Source organism: Alligator sinensis, unplaced genomic scaffold (assembly GCF_000455745.1).
Source record: "Alligator sinensis unplaced genomic scaffold, ASM45574v1 scaffold1316_1, whole genome shotgun sequence".
NCBI classification, from domain to species: domain Eukaryota; kingdom Metazoa; phylum Chordata; order Crocodylia; family Alligatoridae; genus Alligator; species Alligator sinensis.
Genome location: NW_005842976.1, coordinates 415,267 through 430,902, shown reverse-complemented (window position 1 = coordinate 430,902; position 15,636 = coordinate 415,267). Strand labels below are relative to the sequence as shown.

Genomic DNA, 15,636 nt, shown 5'->3' with positions numbered 1-15,636 from the left:
CCCGCCCCCGCCCGGGACTGCCGCCGCCCGGCGGGGCCAGCGCGCCGGCCACGGGCACGTCGCGCGATAAACGTAGCCCTGCCAGGCCCGCGAAGTAAATTGCACCATCCGTACGATAAATGCAGACTGACTAGGCCTGCAAAGTAGGACCAGCCACAGGTGCAAAGGAAGGATCAGGCCAGTAACTGGTTCATTGCGCAGTAAACGTAAACCAACTGCACGTGCAAAGGAATCGTCACGCCATTAGCTGTTTAGTTGCGCGGTAAATTTAGACCAGCCACATGTCGTGCAAAGGCATTCTTGCGCCATGAATAGTCCACCCAGCTATAAAAAGAGTCAACCAGCTACAAAGTTAGTGCTTGAAAATGCATAACAACTTCAGAGCTGGTTGATATCCAGCTTTCATTTGAACCAGTGGCAGGACCCTGAATTTGGCTGAAGGCTGCATCAGGGCTAAGTTTCAAGTTTGACAGCAATGGTATTTCACAAACTGCTTGTTCATGATTTGGTCCCTAAGGACAGAATACTCCCCATATTCTCTGTTTTCATGAGCAGTTATCGCCATTTAAACCCAAGCAAGTAAAGATGCATTTTGGCTCTGACCTGGAGTCCAAACTGTAGGAACTGGGAATCTAAACCAAGTGACATCCGTTAACATGAGAAATACATTCATCAGTTGCAAGCTGTAAATTTGCAGGGGGAATTGGTGCTTACATGATCAGTTTCTTAATAATTAAAGGTTTCTTTAAAAACAAATCTAAACCCTGAAGACAACCTTCCAAACATGGAGGAGGGATCATAACCGATATAGTATTTTCTGCAGTCTACTGCCTCTTCACTCACAGGTTAAGTACAGACATGGTGGGGGGAGGTTAAACTATGTTAAAATGGGCTCCAGATCTAAGATAAGTTTGGAGTGGGGGGAGCGATTAGAGGGGATGGGGACACAAGCAGGCTGGGAGGGATTGGGGACCTATGGGTGGCTGTGGGGGGGGGAGCAAGATCCACAGGGGAATGTGGGGGCAGGCACAAACCATGGGAAAGATTGGGGCAGGGAGGAGTTGGTGGGGTTGGTGGGGTTTGGCAGGATCAGGGCGGCTCATGGGGTCCATTAGGGTTTGCAGGGAACCAGGCACTATTTTTAGCACACACCTGCACACCATCCCTCCTGCCTCTCCCCACACCAGGACTTACTTCCTCAGCTCCCGGCATCTGAACGCTGATAAAAGTGGCAGCAGCAGGAGGGGCCTGCAGGACAAGGGATAGGAGGGGGTGTTGGCTGATCTGTGATGGGGGACAGTAGGGGTGAGGGGCTAAAAATAGCCTGGTGGCAGGTAGGAAAAGCACAGCCCAGGGACTGAGGCAAGTGGCTGGGCTTTCCCAGCCCTGGAGCTGCACAGGTAACTATGCTGAAGTTGGATGCACTGGTTTAACCTAAATTGATTAAGTTTGAGTGTACATCGATCCAGGTCTATCTTAGACTGGATTCCGCCATTTTTAGACTGGTCTGTGTGCATGGAATTTCTGTACAGTTATGGGTCTGAGACCGGGTCTAAATGTAAAGTCTGCACTAGGGCTAATAATAAGGGTACAGACAGATATGACAATTTTCTCCCAATCTGGCCACAGAAAGCAATCTATAGCCATGACCAAACATAAGTGCACAGCTGCAGACAGCTTCAAAAATGGCTGATCCGGTGAAAATCTGACCCCTCATTACGTGAGGTATCAGATAAAGACATTACAAGATGTAGTGTCTTCTGTAACTTGTGTCTGCAGAGCTGCCAGCCTGTCACTGTTTTGAGAATGGGAGAGGAGAAAGGGAGCAGAGCGAGTTCAGCCTCCAGTTAATCCTCCCTCCCCCCCCACCCCCTTCAGCACTGGCTGGAGAGCTCCAAGAACCATTTCCCTCCACTGCCTTTCCCCCCTCTCATTCAAGTACTGGCCAAGACCCCAAGCCATTACTATGAGAAGTTGGCTTCAGGCTCCAGCCCACAAGTAGATTCCCCGCCCCACCGGAACCAAGAGCAAACTTCTGTTTGATCCAGGGTAACCTTGTAACTCAGAATGCTTTGCAGAAAATGTTCTATTACAGCTGGGAGCTGCACTTCTGTCTGCATTCTTAGTTAGCTCCAGTGGCATGGGCAACTGGTGACACTTTAGTTGGGGGGGGCACATGCCCCCGCAGTGACCAGTCAGCAACCAGGGGGAGGTCCCCCCCCACAGCAAAATTCAACAACTGGGGAGCGGCAGCAGCACTCCTGCTACTGCAGCATCCCAACTCCCCATCCGGTGCTCATGGGCGAGGGCACCAGTGCTCCCACCTGCCCCCACCCCTGCCCATCACTTACACGGGGAGCGCAGCCAGTCAGGGGGTGCATGTGCACCCCCTACATGTCACCACTGTCCAGTGGCCATTATTAACACAATCTAACCTCCCCCTAACCCCTGCAAATGTCTGCACTTAGCCATAGATTTCCTAAGGAAAGTTTTTCTGCTCTTCTTCAGTGCCACCATTCAAGATGGAGAGTGCACTTCCTATAAATTGTTTGTTTGCTGTGAAGTCTGTTTGATACTCCTTAACTGTACAGTTCTGAGTTTCATTTTCTTACGTCTTTGTATTTTCAGACAACTTCATGATTTCTGGAGGCCTGACTTGTTGAACAGTTGGATTTAATAATACTGTCAGAAACTTACACCTCTGGTTATAAAAAGTGTGTTTTGTTGTGATCGTTCACAACACCAGTGTTGACTTTTCTTATCACGCCTTTCAGAATATTTGGTGTTATTCTTAAAGCAGTAGCTCTTGGAGTCACATGTTTACATAAACTCCCAGGTTTTACATTAAGTAAAAGCAGTTTCCTAACTCTCATGCTTACAAAAAAAAAATTATTGATAAAGGGACTCCATTGAGCCCCAGAGGGTTCATTTTCAAGAAAGAAAAATAACCTAAAGCTCTCCTTTAAGTGACATTTTTACCAATCTCATGATTTTTTCTGAGGTCTGACTCATATTTGAATGGTTGTGGTTGCTACTATTGCAACAGTTCCCAAAAGAGACATGTAACCATGGCTTTCCACGAGTAATTAGTTTATTTACTCTCAGCCACTTATCTTTTATTAATATAAGATTAACAAGAATATTTTTTTAATTTCTTTTCTTAGGTTTGTAAATGGAGTTTGAGTTTGTAAATACAAAGCTAACTTATCTTTAGGCAACTTGAAAAACGTCTCTGCCTCTTGTTATATCTGCTAGAACTAAATACAAAATTTCTATAACACAAGGGAGAACAGAAAGTTGAAGCTGAGAGAGAAGACTTAACAAATCATTCAAATGCTGCCATGTTTAAACCAAATGTTTAGGTGGCAATCTTTTAAAATTTGTAATTTTTTTTTAATAAATTGGAGTTCCTTCTTTTCTTATTTGGCTGCTTTTTTCCTTATGTTTCTCTGGATGTTTATGTCTCTTGCTTTTGCCAAAAGAGGCAGGTACTAAAATATGCATTTAAAAGATACTGTCAGGGGAAAGAACACTGTCACAGAATAATGGTCTCCTGCTGGTGCTATACAAGAGCTGAGAAAAATAAATGTGCCAAGTAAATGTAAGAAGGCATGCTTGCATGTTCACTTAGGATTATTTTATTTTGACTACATCAAATGCATGATGTACATATAATCATATTATTTGATAGATCTCACTGCATTAAAGTAAGAGCTCCTAGATGTACCATTATTGACTTGTTAAGCATCACTGACTTCAAAGGAAGATCTATTTTGTGTTTTCATTGAGTAGAGATCAGTCTAGCCATAAAGCTTAAGATTACAAATTTGCATGAGAGTCTCTACCCTCTGAGCAGCTCAGTGCCACCTCCGGCAGAACAGCCATAAAGCAACTCAACACTAGGCCAAAGCTTTTGAAGATTAACCAGAACAGAGTTGGCTAAACTCTCATATAACTACATTTCCCAAATCCAGAAACACATGACACAGATAAGATAACAGCCCTCATTATGAAAAGCAAGGTTCAGTATTTGAGATATTCCTAAAACATGGAGGAAAACCTTTAATTCAAACAGCTGGATATAGGCCACTTTACTGCTTAAAACAAGTAAGCTTTTGTCTTTAGGTACTGCTTTTGGTACATAAGAACCTGGAAAACAGAATGTAACTACAAACCATTTTCAAGTTTTTACAAAGATAGCATGTAATAGAATGGGGGGAACAACAGCCTGATGGTATCCATGTCTTTTGATCATGATTAAATCTTCCAGATTCATAATTTATACCCGGAAAAGAAACTTCTAGCACACAGGTTCCTTCTCCACACTGCCATGTACTGACTAAGAGAGATCCTACTGACAATCGTTTGAGCACAAGAACACTTTGAAGCCTAAAATCTCAAATGTCAAAATTTATCCCAAAGTCAGTTTTTATTGATAACTTATAAAATGTTTATATTAAAAGTGTAAAGTGATAATTCTCATGTGCTTTTAACCAAGAAAAAATATTTTGTCACCATTTAAATTTAATGGAAAGAATTGTAATACGTTTCCTGTATCGGACACAATTTTTGTCATCTTTGAAAGAGGCAAGGATGTATTAGGGTGATATCTTTTATTGGGCCAACTGCATAGTTGGGATAGAGTTAGACAAGCTTTCAAATGCAAGAGAGGGACAGACTTCCATCTCCAGCTCCCTCTGTGCAAAAATGAAGTTTATTTCCTACCTATGGGGACTTTTTATCATCTTGTACCATCTATACTTTTCCCAGAGCCTGACGAAGGGACTTTGATCCCAAAAGCTTGCAGAAAAGGACAATTTTCTTGCCATTTTCCAGTTGGTCTAATAAAAAGTATCATTTTGGAACCAAAAGTTCTAGTTTTCTGTATGTCTTTTTGTCTCAGACTAATACAGCTACCAAGTCCACCCCTGAGACATTCTTCAGGACACTTGAAATCCTTGCATAATTCCTGGGCCATCGCAGCTACAACATTACTCTAACACTACTATAACATGTAGTCTCTGAACTAATAGATGCATTGTGTCCTATTAGCACATTTAAATATGTGCTCCATTTGTGATACTGCAAGAGGTTTGGAAAATAAAACCTGTTATCTCAAAGAAGGTAAGAAAAAGGTAAAATAAAATGGCATCTTTTATGTGGAGATGACTGACAAATGCATGTCAGAAAATCAAATTATATCCTGATTAGAAGTTTAATCTGATCATTCAGTCTCTCTGCTTTATTCATACACACATGCATGTTTATTTTGGATACACTTCATTTAATCTCTGACTCATCATGTCACATTGTAATAGTTACATAATTAACCTGACATAAAACAACAACATCCTGCAACTTTAAAGAGCTGAATGCCCTTGAGGTTATGTGGATTATCTGTCAAATGGAGCTGGCTAGACACTTCTAGTTAACACTTCAATGCTAAGTACCTGAACATCAAGGGGAGAGACAGGGAGAACAAGCATAAGGATTTAAATAACTGTGGGAAATAATATGAGAAGAATGTAACAGTATTATTTAAGCAGGCACTTTATCTGCAAAGGAAAACAGAATATTTAATAAAGTCCAAAAAGAAAGAACAAAGATAAATGCACAGAAGGTAAATGTTGCACAGACAGATACCTAGCAGATTATTCAGCTTGTGGTCATCTGCAACACCAGCTGTGGCTTTCAAGTTCCCAAGTGCTGTGAATGAAAACCAGTACTCTTCTTCATAATGTGCAGGGATGATATTTAATGTAGGAATAGTTCCAAAATGTTCATATTTCCCAGTTTCATCTCATTATTCAGACTCCACAGGTGTTTCAACAGCTGTCTTATAAGGAAACTATGCAGCCAAAAAAAACAGCTTATCTGGAGCTTTAGCTTGCTTTAAGTCCAGAGTAGGAAACAGTGATAGATGGTGTGAGATAATTGAATGTATTAGTTGAATGTCCACATGAGAATCCAAGCTTAACTTTGGCCAGGTATAAACATTACACATAAACTGATATATGTGACGGAAAACCTGCCTAATTTAATAACAGTACAGAATTTTGATGCACATAAACTGGTCTAAAAATGGTGAAACCCGTTCCAAGATAGACCTGGATGGTTGTAGTATCAGACTTAAGGAATTTAGGTTAGAACAGTCTATCAAACTTCTGTCCCTGATCCCCGCCTGACTCCAGTTAGATTGCAGCCCACCACCACCAGCATCCCAGATGCTTTTGCAGCCCCCCTACCCAACCCTCCTTGCATGGAGACATGCTGGAACGTGGTTGCACTTGGCTGCTCCGTGCAGGTGAGCCTAGGGGTGGGAGAGATGGAGCATCTGTAACTGAGGAATTTTCTGTCTTTATACAATGTCCCTAGGCAGGGGGGTGCTCTGCAGAAAGAAGGTCAGGCCCCTCACAGCTCCTGCAAACTGCAGGCAGAGGCAGCAAGCACCCAGCAAAATTGGAGGAATTGTGCCAGGCGCCCACTACTACTGCCTGCAATTTGCCAGAGCTCCAAGGGGCCTGATTCTTCCTTCAGTGAAGTGCCCCCTTCCCTGCCACATGGTATGGGGCTGCAGGTGCCTGCTGCCAGAGCAGTGAGGGGAAATGGCTCCAATCCTGCTCCCTGGGGCTGCACCAGCTCATGCAAGACCAGAGCCAGGCATGGCCAAGCAGGCACAGGCAAGAGGTGTGGGAACAGAGGAAAGTAAGCAAACTCCTAAACTGGCCTGGAGTAAGGTTGTTCTGTAAATCACAACTGAATATGCTTCCCCAAAATAGTAATGCAACCAGCTAGAGATCAGGCCAGTCAAAGTCTGTCTTTTTTAAGAGTAGGTATCTCATTATTGAGGAGGTTCAGTGGCAGAGAGGTTAAGGCATTTTGCTGTAGATCCAAAAGTGTATGTTTCAATCAGGACTCACAATGCAGCAGTTGTTCAGGTATAAATAGGTTCTTGGTCATTTAGGTTGTACAGTAAGAGACATTGAAATGCCTTAGCCACCCTACTGAGCCATCTAGGCTCACAATGGCCGTTTTACTTCACAGCTGAAATAAAAGTTCTCAGCCCATTTTCATATGAAGAAATATGAACCGAATCAACATGGCACTCAGTAACTAGTGGTGTCTCCCAAGGCTCCATTCTCAGACCTGTACTCTTTAACGTCTTCATAAATGATCTGGATGCTGGTGTCAAAACCGGACTGGCTAAGTTTGCTGATGACACCAAACTTTGTGGAAGTGTCCACAGTTGAGGATAGGCTGGTGATCCGGGCCGACCTTGATAGGCTTGCAAGGTGGGCAAATGAAAACCTGATGGCTTTCAATATGAAGAAATGCAAGGTGCTCCACCTGGGGAATAAAAACCCACATCACACTTATAGGCTCAGCAATGCTACACTCACTAGGACCATGACTGAAAGAGACTTGGGGGTCATGATTGACCACAAGATGAATATGAGCCACCAATGCAATACCACAGCTGGCAAAGCGAACAAAACTCCGGCTTGCATCTACCGATGCATCTTGACCAAGACTGAGGATGTCATCGTCCTGCTGTAGTCGGCCTTGGTGAAGCCACAGCTGGAGTACTGCATCCAATTCTGGGCTCCACAATTTAGGAAGGACATGGAGACGCTTGAAAGACTCCAGAAGAGAGCCACGCACATGATCAGAGGGCAAGAGAACAGGCCTTATGAAGAGAGGGTGCAAGCCATGGGACTCTTTAGCCTGGAGAAACACAGGCTCAGGGGTGACTTGGTGGCAGCCTATAAGTACATAAGGGGTGTGCATCAAGATCCAGGGGAACACCTGTTCACCAGAGCACCCCAGAGGATGACACGGTCCAACAGTCACAAACTCCTGCAAGACCATTTTAGGCTGAACATAAGAAAAATCTTCTTTACTGTCTGAGCCCCCAAGTCCTAGAACAGACTCCCTCCAGAGGTGGTGCAGCACCTACTCTGGATGCTTTCAAGAAACATTTGGACGCTTATCTTTCTGAGATCCTTTGAACCTAGCTGACTTCCTGCCCCTTGGGCAGAGGGCTGGACATGATGATCTTACAAGGCCCCTTCTAGCCCTAATGTCTATGAAATCTATGAACTATAGATTTTATATGGATAACAATGTAGACATTTTGCTGGAATCCAGGCCTTTAGGTATGACTTCTGCAAAAGTATCTTAACCTTGTGCATATTTTCCCTAGAGAGTTTGCAGTTTGTACAATAAAGTCTATATTTATCTTATATAAATATATTCCTGATCACATTCACTTTCACTCTGTAGTTATGAAAAAAATGTGTGGGCTTTCAGGGATCAGGTGGCCTCTCATGTAGTAGTTTGATATGGGGTTCTCTACACTACTATGACTAAAAATAAATGTGTTAGAAGAAAGTAATCAAGCAATATATCCCAAGTGGACTAAAAATACACATATGACCAATGATAGCATAACTCTTCTTTCAGGTGAGGTTGGCAGGTGATGTAAATGGCAAACCCAGAAGGCTAGGTTCAAATAGCTAGGGATTCCTCTTAAATTTCAACTTGATGATGATGTTACTGGATAACTCATGATGCCAGTTTCTACTTTGTTTCTATTTTTATTTAATAGACCACTTTTAAACACATAATATCCTAACCTACCTCAATATCGGATCTCATTCTAACAGACAAACAATTTATTACTTATTTAAAAAGTAGGTCCACTGCTAGATACAAATGGTAAAATTTAAAAACTCTTCCTTCCTTCAACCCATAGCTCAATCCAGTATAGGGTCCATTGTATTCAGTGCTCTTCATTATGCAGGGGAGTGGACTAGATGACCCTTGAAATCCCTTCCAAATCTGTGATCTGTAAGAAACCAGAGCATGGGTGGTTAAGAGCAGGCCAGGAACACAGCATGCTGGCCTGTTGCCCAAACAGGTTTCTACTGTCTGCTTTGGGCTTATGTGGGCAGTGCTCTGTTCCTGTAGTTCTGGTAGGATGACTTGACCTAGTACCTGATTACTTCCAGCTGTGACCTGGGACTGAATCTTCACCATCTGGGCCCAGGCTCATGAATGACTGGTGCCTCCCAAGACTGAGGGGTGACCATTTGTTGTTGGCGGCAAGTGGTGAGCAGGGACCGCCCACAGACACCGGCCGTGTCAGCAGCGGGGGGTGGGGGTGGCAAGTGGCAAGCAGGTACTGCCTGCAGACACGCTGGCGGTGGTAGCGGCGAGGTGGGGGTGACAAGCAGTGAGTGCCAAGTGGGGACCACCCGCAGAAGCTGGCAGTGATGTCAGCGGTGAGTGGGGGGTGGGTGACGAGTGGCGAGCACCCGCAGAAGCCAGCAGTGGCCAATCTCAGTTGGGCACATGCCTCCCCACGCCTCCCCCTCTGCATTGCCTATGCCCAGGTTTGTTACATTTTGCATCATTTTGTTACATCGTCTACCATTTCCTGCACAGACTCTCTGATCTTTCTTTATCCATATTAGCTATGCCAAAGGCCCCAGTGTTTAGTAGGCAACTATCCTTCCTCCAGTAGATGTGCCTGGCACCCTGACTGTCCTCTCCCTAACTGTCTCATTTCTTATATCTGATCCCACCAATTCACCACAGGTAATAATCTGTAATATTTCATTTAAAGGCCAAAAATCTTTGTGGGTCAGCCTTCTTGAAGAGATGGATCTATGAATAACAGGAGCAGACTGATGTGCTTGTTTACACAGATTCCCTTCTCTATCCACATCAGCTTCCATAGTTTCATAGTTTCATAGTTTCAGGGTCGGAAGGGACCTAATAGATCTTCTAGCCCGACCCCCCGCCAGGGCGGGAGAACAACCCAAAAAACACAAACAAAACCACTCACCCTAAAAACAAAAACGGGACTCAAATAAGTCCAGCCAGGTAAGTATCCAATACCTCATCACTCCTAGTGTCATCTGTATCCTCCTTGCAATCTCCATCAGGTCATCCTATTTATGCCAAATCCTTTCCCCATTATGATTCCGCCCATCAGTCTCTAAACTAGTCATCGTGTTTCTTCTTGATTATTGTCACGGGGTACTCAAAACACTGAAATACCCTGTTCTAGGGGCAGCCCACCCTGCTTCTTTCTGCCATACCTTGATGTTACCAGATGTATATGTTGTGGGAGGTTACTCTGATCTTACTATACTGACACCCCACCTTGTGGTCGCGGCCTTACAGGCCAATCACACAGCTCCATACCTCCCCTACACAGTGTCCCATGCCTTGCAGATTGCACTCTATTCTTCATGGCTACCTGCAGCCCCTCCCTGGGCTGCCTTCTGCTCTCTGGCCCCTCCCCAGGCCACCCTCTGGCTCAGCGCTCCACTCAGACCTCTCGCTCTTTGCTGGGCCTCTTGCCCTTTGCTGGGCCTCTGGAACGCCACCCCCCCCCCAACCACACACACACACCCCGGTCCACCTGGTCTTCCTTGCACAGTGCTTTTCTGTCAGGGTGTGCTCCCCTAGCCTTCCCCCTCTACGGGAAGGAATAAAGAAATGTTCAATATTTTGGCATGCAACAAGATGATGTACTCCTGCCATATGATACTGAGCATGGCATAAAAAGTTCAACAATCATAAAGGAGAATGTGAGGCAGCACTGCAAAAATTAAACATTTTCAAATGAAGAGGTCAAGATAATGTACGTCAGAGTCTTAAAGGAGTTAAGTAAGGAGTTTTCTGAACCACTAATGTTAAAAAAAAACACCATTTTGTACATTACACAAGTTTTGGAGGACTGCCAATGTAGTTCTAACATGTAAGAAGAGGGGAAAAGGATGACGCAAGGAATTATATATCAGTCAACCCGATATTGATCTTGGATAAAGTAAAGGAATGACTAATCTTGGACTCTATCAAAGAATTAGAGACTAAAACTATAATGCCAGGCAACATGTTTTCATGGAAGATTACAGATCTGGTTGATAAAGACAACTGTGCTGATATATCATATTTGGATTTCTCCAAGAAATGTGTTAGTAAATCAAATGCCATTTTGATTTTAAAAAACTTGCATTATATGGAAATAATAGGGGATACATTAAATGGATTAAGGTGGATTAAAATCAAATCTTAAAATGTTGCTGTTAATGGACTGATTACAACATGATCTGTGCTTGTCCTTCTTGACCCACTGCTGTTTAAAATTTGTATGAACTGTCTAGATAATGATGTAAAATCATTGCTAGTAAAGTTTGCAGATGAACCAAAGGTTGGTGGGGATAGCAAATAATGAGAAGAGCAGATTACCGTTACAGCACGATCTGAGTCATCTGGTTAATATGGTCACAATTCAATGTAATGTGTTTAAGGCACTCAAATGGTAGGCAATACCTGCAAGAACTGAGTTATACCAACAGGCTGGGAGACTGTTTTAAAAAATAGCAAACCGGGGAAGCAATTAATGGATTCTTAGCAGTGATCAGCTCAATATGAGATCAAGGTAATGTTGTGTTTAAAAGGGTAAATATGCCCCTTGCGTGTATAAAAAGCATAATATCAAGTATACACACAGAGATAATCTGTCCTCTATAGAAAACATTTACATATCTAATAATAGAATACAAGAAAATTGGGGAAATACTGGAGACAATTATGGTCTACAAAAATGACCTGGAGACTGAAAAACAAGCCTCCCAATGTAACGCTTATGGAGCTCAACTCATTCAGCCTATACAGAGAAGATCACAAAGTAACTCAATAACATCATAGCATCTAGGTACTTACCTATGAAAAAGTGAGGAACTTTTCAACCTTGCTGACAAAGGCATAGTAAAGCATAATGGCTGTAAGTTGAAGTTGAACAAATTAAACCTTGCAATAGAATGCAATTTTGAGAAAGATTAAGCACTGGAACAGTTTAGAAGAGGGGTCAGCACCCACTGACCCACCATCTCTTGGAGTTTTTAAAGCTAGATTAAATATCGTTCTAAAAGACATGCCTTAATCCATCTTTGTGCTGGATGGTGATGGTGGTCTCTTCTCATGCCAAGATCTATGAAGTTATGAAACTTTAGTGTCACTTTGTGGCTTCTAAAGGCTGAGATCATTGTATGCACCAGAGGCTTTCCTTCATTCCTCTCCATACACTCTCTGTCTCACCTTCCCATACCTAAGTGTCAGGGACAACCTGGAACCCCCCCCTCTTCCCCTGCCTCCTCAACACATCTCTATCCTCATCCCAAGACTGCAAATCCTCTATTCCCTCCTCATCACCTGCTAAATTCTGTGCCATATTGTTCTTTCCTTATCATGGTTTTCTGTTTTACCTGCTTCTCCCAGAAGTCCCACAGTGGGAAGCGGGTAGAAAACAAAGGTGTCAGAGAGTTCTTTTTGTGTTCCTATGTATAAAGGAAAGAAGCATATGCCCATTGTCACCATGCACTAATACCAAACTAAGACAACAAACAAGAACAGTGAGATAGGATTTTTCTCTTTCACAATCAGGTAAATGCATCTATTTTGTATATGAAAAAAACATCAGTAGAGAATAGAGTGTAGTTGTACATGTTTGGGAAGCAGATAAAGGAGCCATAGGGAAAATCATCACAATTACAATAAAAATAGAGAAAAATACTTCCAATATGCATCAGACAATAAGGAATAAGATGTAAGCAGGAGGAACATAAAGGAATAGAAAAACATTGGCAAGGTCGTGCACAAACATGTCAATGGTACGACTAAAACAGTTTTAAAAAACTGCTTGTAATGCACAGCTTGTTTTAGCCAGTGTTGCCTAGAATCATAGGCAGCAGAAGGGAGGGGTAGCGGGGCTTAGCCCCACCAAATGCGGGGCAGAGGTAGGGCTGCAAGGCAGCCCAAGTGAGAGCTTCCGGCAGCTGCAGCAGGGGTGGGGAGAGGGGCTGGGGCTGGGGGAGGGGCAGGTGGTGCACAGCCGGTGGGGCGTGGGACTGAGCCACAAGCAGCTCGTCTGTGGGGCGCGGCCACTGCTGCTATGCACACCCTGAGAGGCACAGATCTGCATGGGGCTGGGGAGGCTATGGGGGGGTGCAACCATCCCCAAATTCTCTGTAGCCAGCCTGCCCCCTTCTCAGCACTGCCACCACACACCCCAAGCGCAGTCTGCCCCACCCACCCACTGCTGGGAACAGGCCAGCACTGGCCCCCGCTTGCAGCAGCAGCCTGCCTTACTCTGCACAGATCTGGGGGCTCCTGGGACACGTGCAGAGGCAGGAACTGCCACCCCCTCCCCATGCTCTTGGACGAGCCACAGCTTCATCCCACACCTGGCCCCATCCTGGCTGTGCAGGGCCTGCCCCAACAGCAGCAGCATTAGTGTTATTATAATCGTTACTAACAACTTGGGGTGGGGTGGGCATGGGGGTCCTGGGAGCTCTGTCCCCTCCAGCCCAGCGGCACAACCAAGGCTGGCCCCACTCTGGCCCCCAGCTCTGGGCCCCCATGGGTGGTGCAGAGCTGGGGCCAGTGCAGGGAGGCAGCTGGGGCCAGTGAGGGGCTGGGGGTGATGGATTCGTTGGCTCATGGGACAAAGGCACCAGGCAATGACCCCAGGCACGGGGGAAGGGGCAGTCACACACACAGCAGGCCCTGGCCCTGGCTCCGATCCTGATCCTAGGCCCAGCTCGACTCCGCTCCCTTCTGATCCCTGCCCAGCCCCAGCCCCAGTCCCACTCCCTTCCCCCTCAGACTTTCTCACCTCGGGGGGGGTGCATGTGCGTGCACACATGCACTCAGTCCCTCCCCTCAATTATTTTCTCCCTCTGTCTCTGCTTAGAGTGTCACTGGTTTGTTTACTATTCAGGACGCAGGTTCCTAAATAGTGTATGATTTTAGATTTTTCACTGCACTCCTTTGTTATACATCTGAGCACTCGACATCAAAGAAAGCATTTACAAGTAGATGAAAGCAACTACAACAAACAAGTTAACAAATTGAAAAAATTCATATTAAGTGAAAATGTTACAATTGAAGTCACTGTGGCAGTGCACCTTTGGGTGCCTGCCACTTGGGCACCTTTGGGTGTCACTTTAAGGACAGAGGCAGGCAACTACCAGGTGCCTGATGAGGGCAGCCATTTTGGGAACACTAGGTATATAAAGGCTGCAGTTCACTGCTGCTAGCCCAGGCAGAAACAGTGTCTGGCTGACCAACATGGAACATCTGGAGGTGAGAGCAGGAAGCTCCTGGTCCTGGGCATGACCTAAAACTGCACCCTGCCAGGCAAGGGTGGCCTGGTGGGACTCCTAGTGGCACGGGAGCCCCCAGGAAATGCCAGTCCAGATACCTCCCCAGTGAAAGGTGGGTTGGGGTGCCTTACCCCCAGCCCCCACTATCTGGTGGGTAACTCTGAGAGCTGGGGAAGTAGTGGGGGCTAGGCATGCCCATGTGTAGCTGCCTGAACCCAGCACGAAGGCAGATCTTGGAGGCCCCAGAGGGGGTAGTGTGTACAGTACTGGGAGGCCCCGCACAGAGTAGGGCTGAATTTGGAGTAGGCCTGAAGGGCAGTCCCAGGGACACGCTGAGTAGGGCTGAATGGGAAGGGGCATGAATGGGAGTAAGCCTGAAGGTCGGTGCAAGGGCCAGCCCCGTGAGAAGTTGTTTGCAAGCTTGAGACAGAGACCCAAGGGTGGGGGGTACTGTAGAGTTGCCCGGTGAAGGGCTTGGGGCAAAATTAGTCCAGGGTTTGGCACAAGGCTGGACCACGTACAGTAGGGGAACTCACAGGAACTGTAGTCAGTATGGGAGTAGCGAAGCCTGATGGCCCAAGATGGGCCACTCAAGGAGGAGCAAGGGCAGTGGAGTGTGGCCCAGTAATGGGTGGTATGCCAGAGGCCCCAGTGAGAGGGGGGGCAGAGCGTAAGAGGTGTCCTGTGACAGTGGGGTGGTATGAATGCGTGGGTGAGTAGAGCCCAACTTTGGACTGGGTTTGCTCCAGTCTCAGACCAGGAAGTAATACTAATCTGAATGCCATCTATGAGGCATGAGCTGCAGTGTAAGGGAGGTTTGGAGTTGCATATAGCACCCCCTAGCATCAGGGCAAGAAGTGGGTAATCTCCTGGATTGTATCAATAGTTTTTGGAACAGCAAAGTCATGGCAGGCGAGACTGGGTGGACTGCCCTATGGAGACAGGTGGGCAGGCCAGCATGAGATCTGGCCCCGAGAGTTGCCCCGTCAGTCACTTTTAGAATGCTTAATCATATCAGATGCTATCATATTTGTTCGTGTACCAAATGCAAAAATACAAATGTCTAGAAGGTCTTAAAAGATAAGTGCTCCTGAATAAAAAATGGGGGATCCATTTCTGAGTGAATTCCCATGTCTAATGAAACATTACTCCAGAAACCACCATCAAGAAAAAAGTCCTTTGACTTCTCATCCAGATCAAGTGGTGAAATTAAATCTTCTGAGTGTCATCAAAGAGTTAAGTAAAATGATCCTCACATACTATGAACAAAGGTTATCAGAGTGCAGCCTACGTAAACCTGACAGAGCAGGGCAGTGCACCTGGCTTGTGTTTTCTGGAGTAAAAGTTGTGATCACCTTAAGTGAATCTTTTTTTGTAGTGTTGTCTATAAATTCCTCTGAATTAACCTGTGCTGAAGCAGGGAAGGCATAAACATGTAAAGAGTAAAGCAAGACTT

At 45.2% G+C, this 15,636-nt stretch overlaps 1 protein-coding gene across 2 annotated transcripts in view; it reads right to left on the bottom strand.

The window, feature by feature from the left end:
• Positions 1-8,053: 8,053 nt before the first annotated feature.
• CREM (cAMP responsive element modulator) overlaps positions 8,054-15,636 on the bottom strand; it is a 78,340-nt gene continuing 70,757 nt past the window's right edge. Inside the window, exon 7 of one of the 2 annotated variants that reach the window (XM_025192857.1) lies at positions 8,054-8,848. In XM_025192857.1, coding sequence (XP_025048642.1) covers positions 8,683-8,848 — 166 coding nt within the window. In that variant the 3' untranslated portion in view covers positions 8,054-8,682. The remainder of the gene's footprint in view (positions 8,849-15,636) is intronic. The other variant, XM_025192855.1, reaches the window with a different exon arrangement.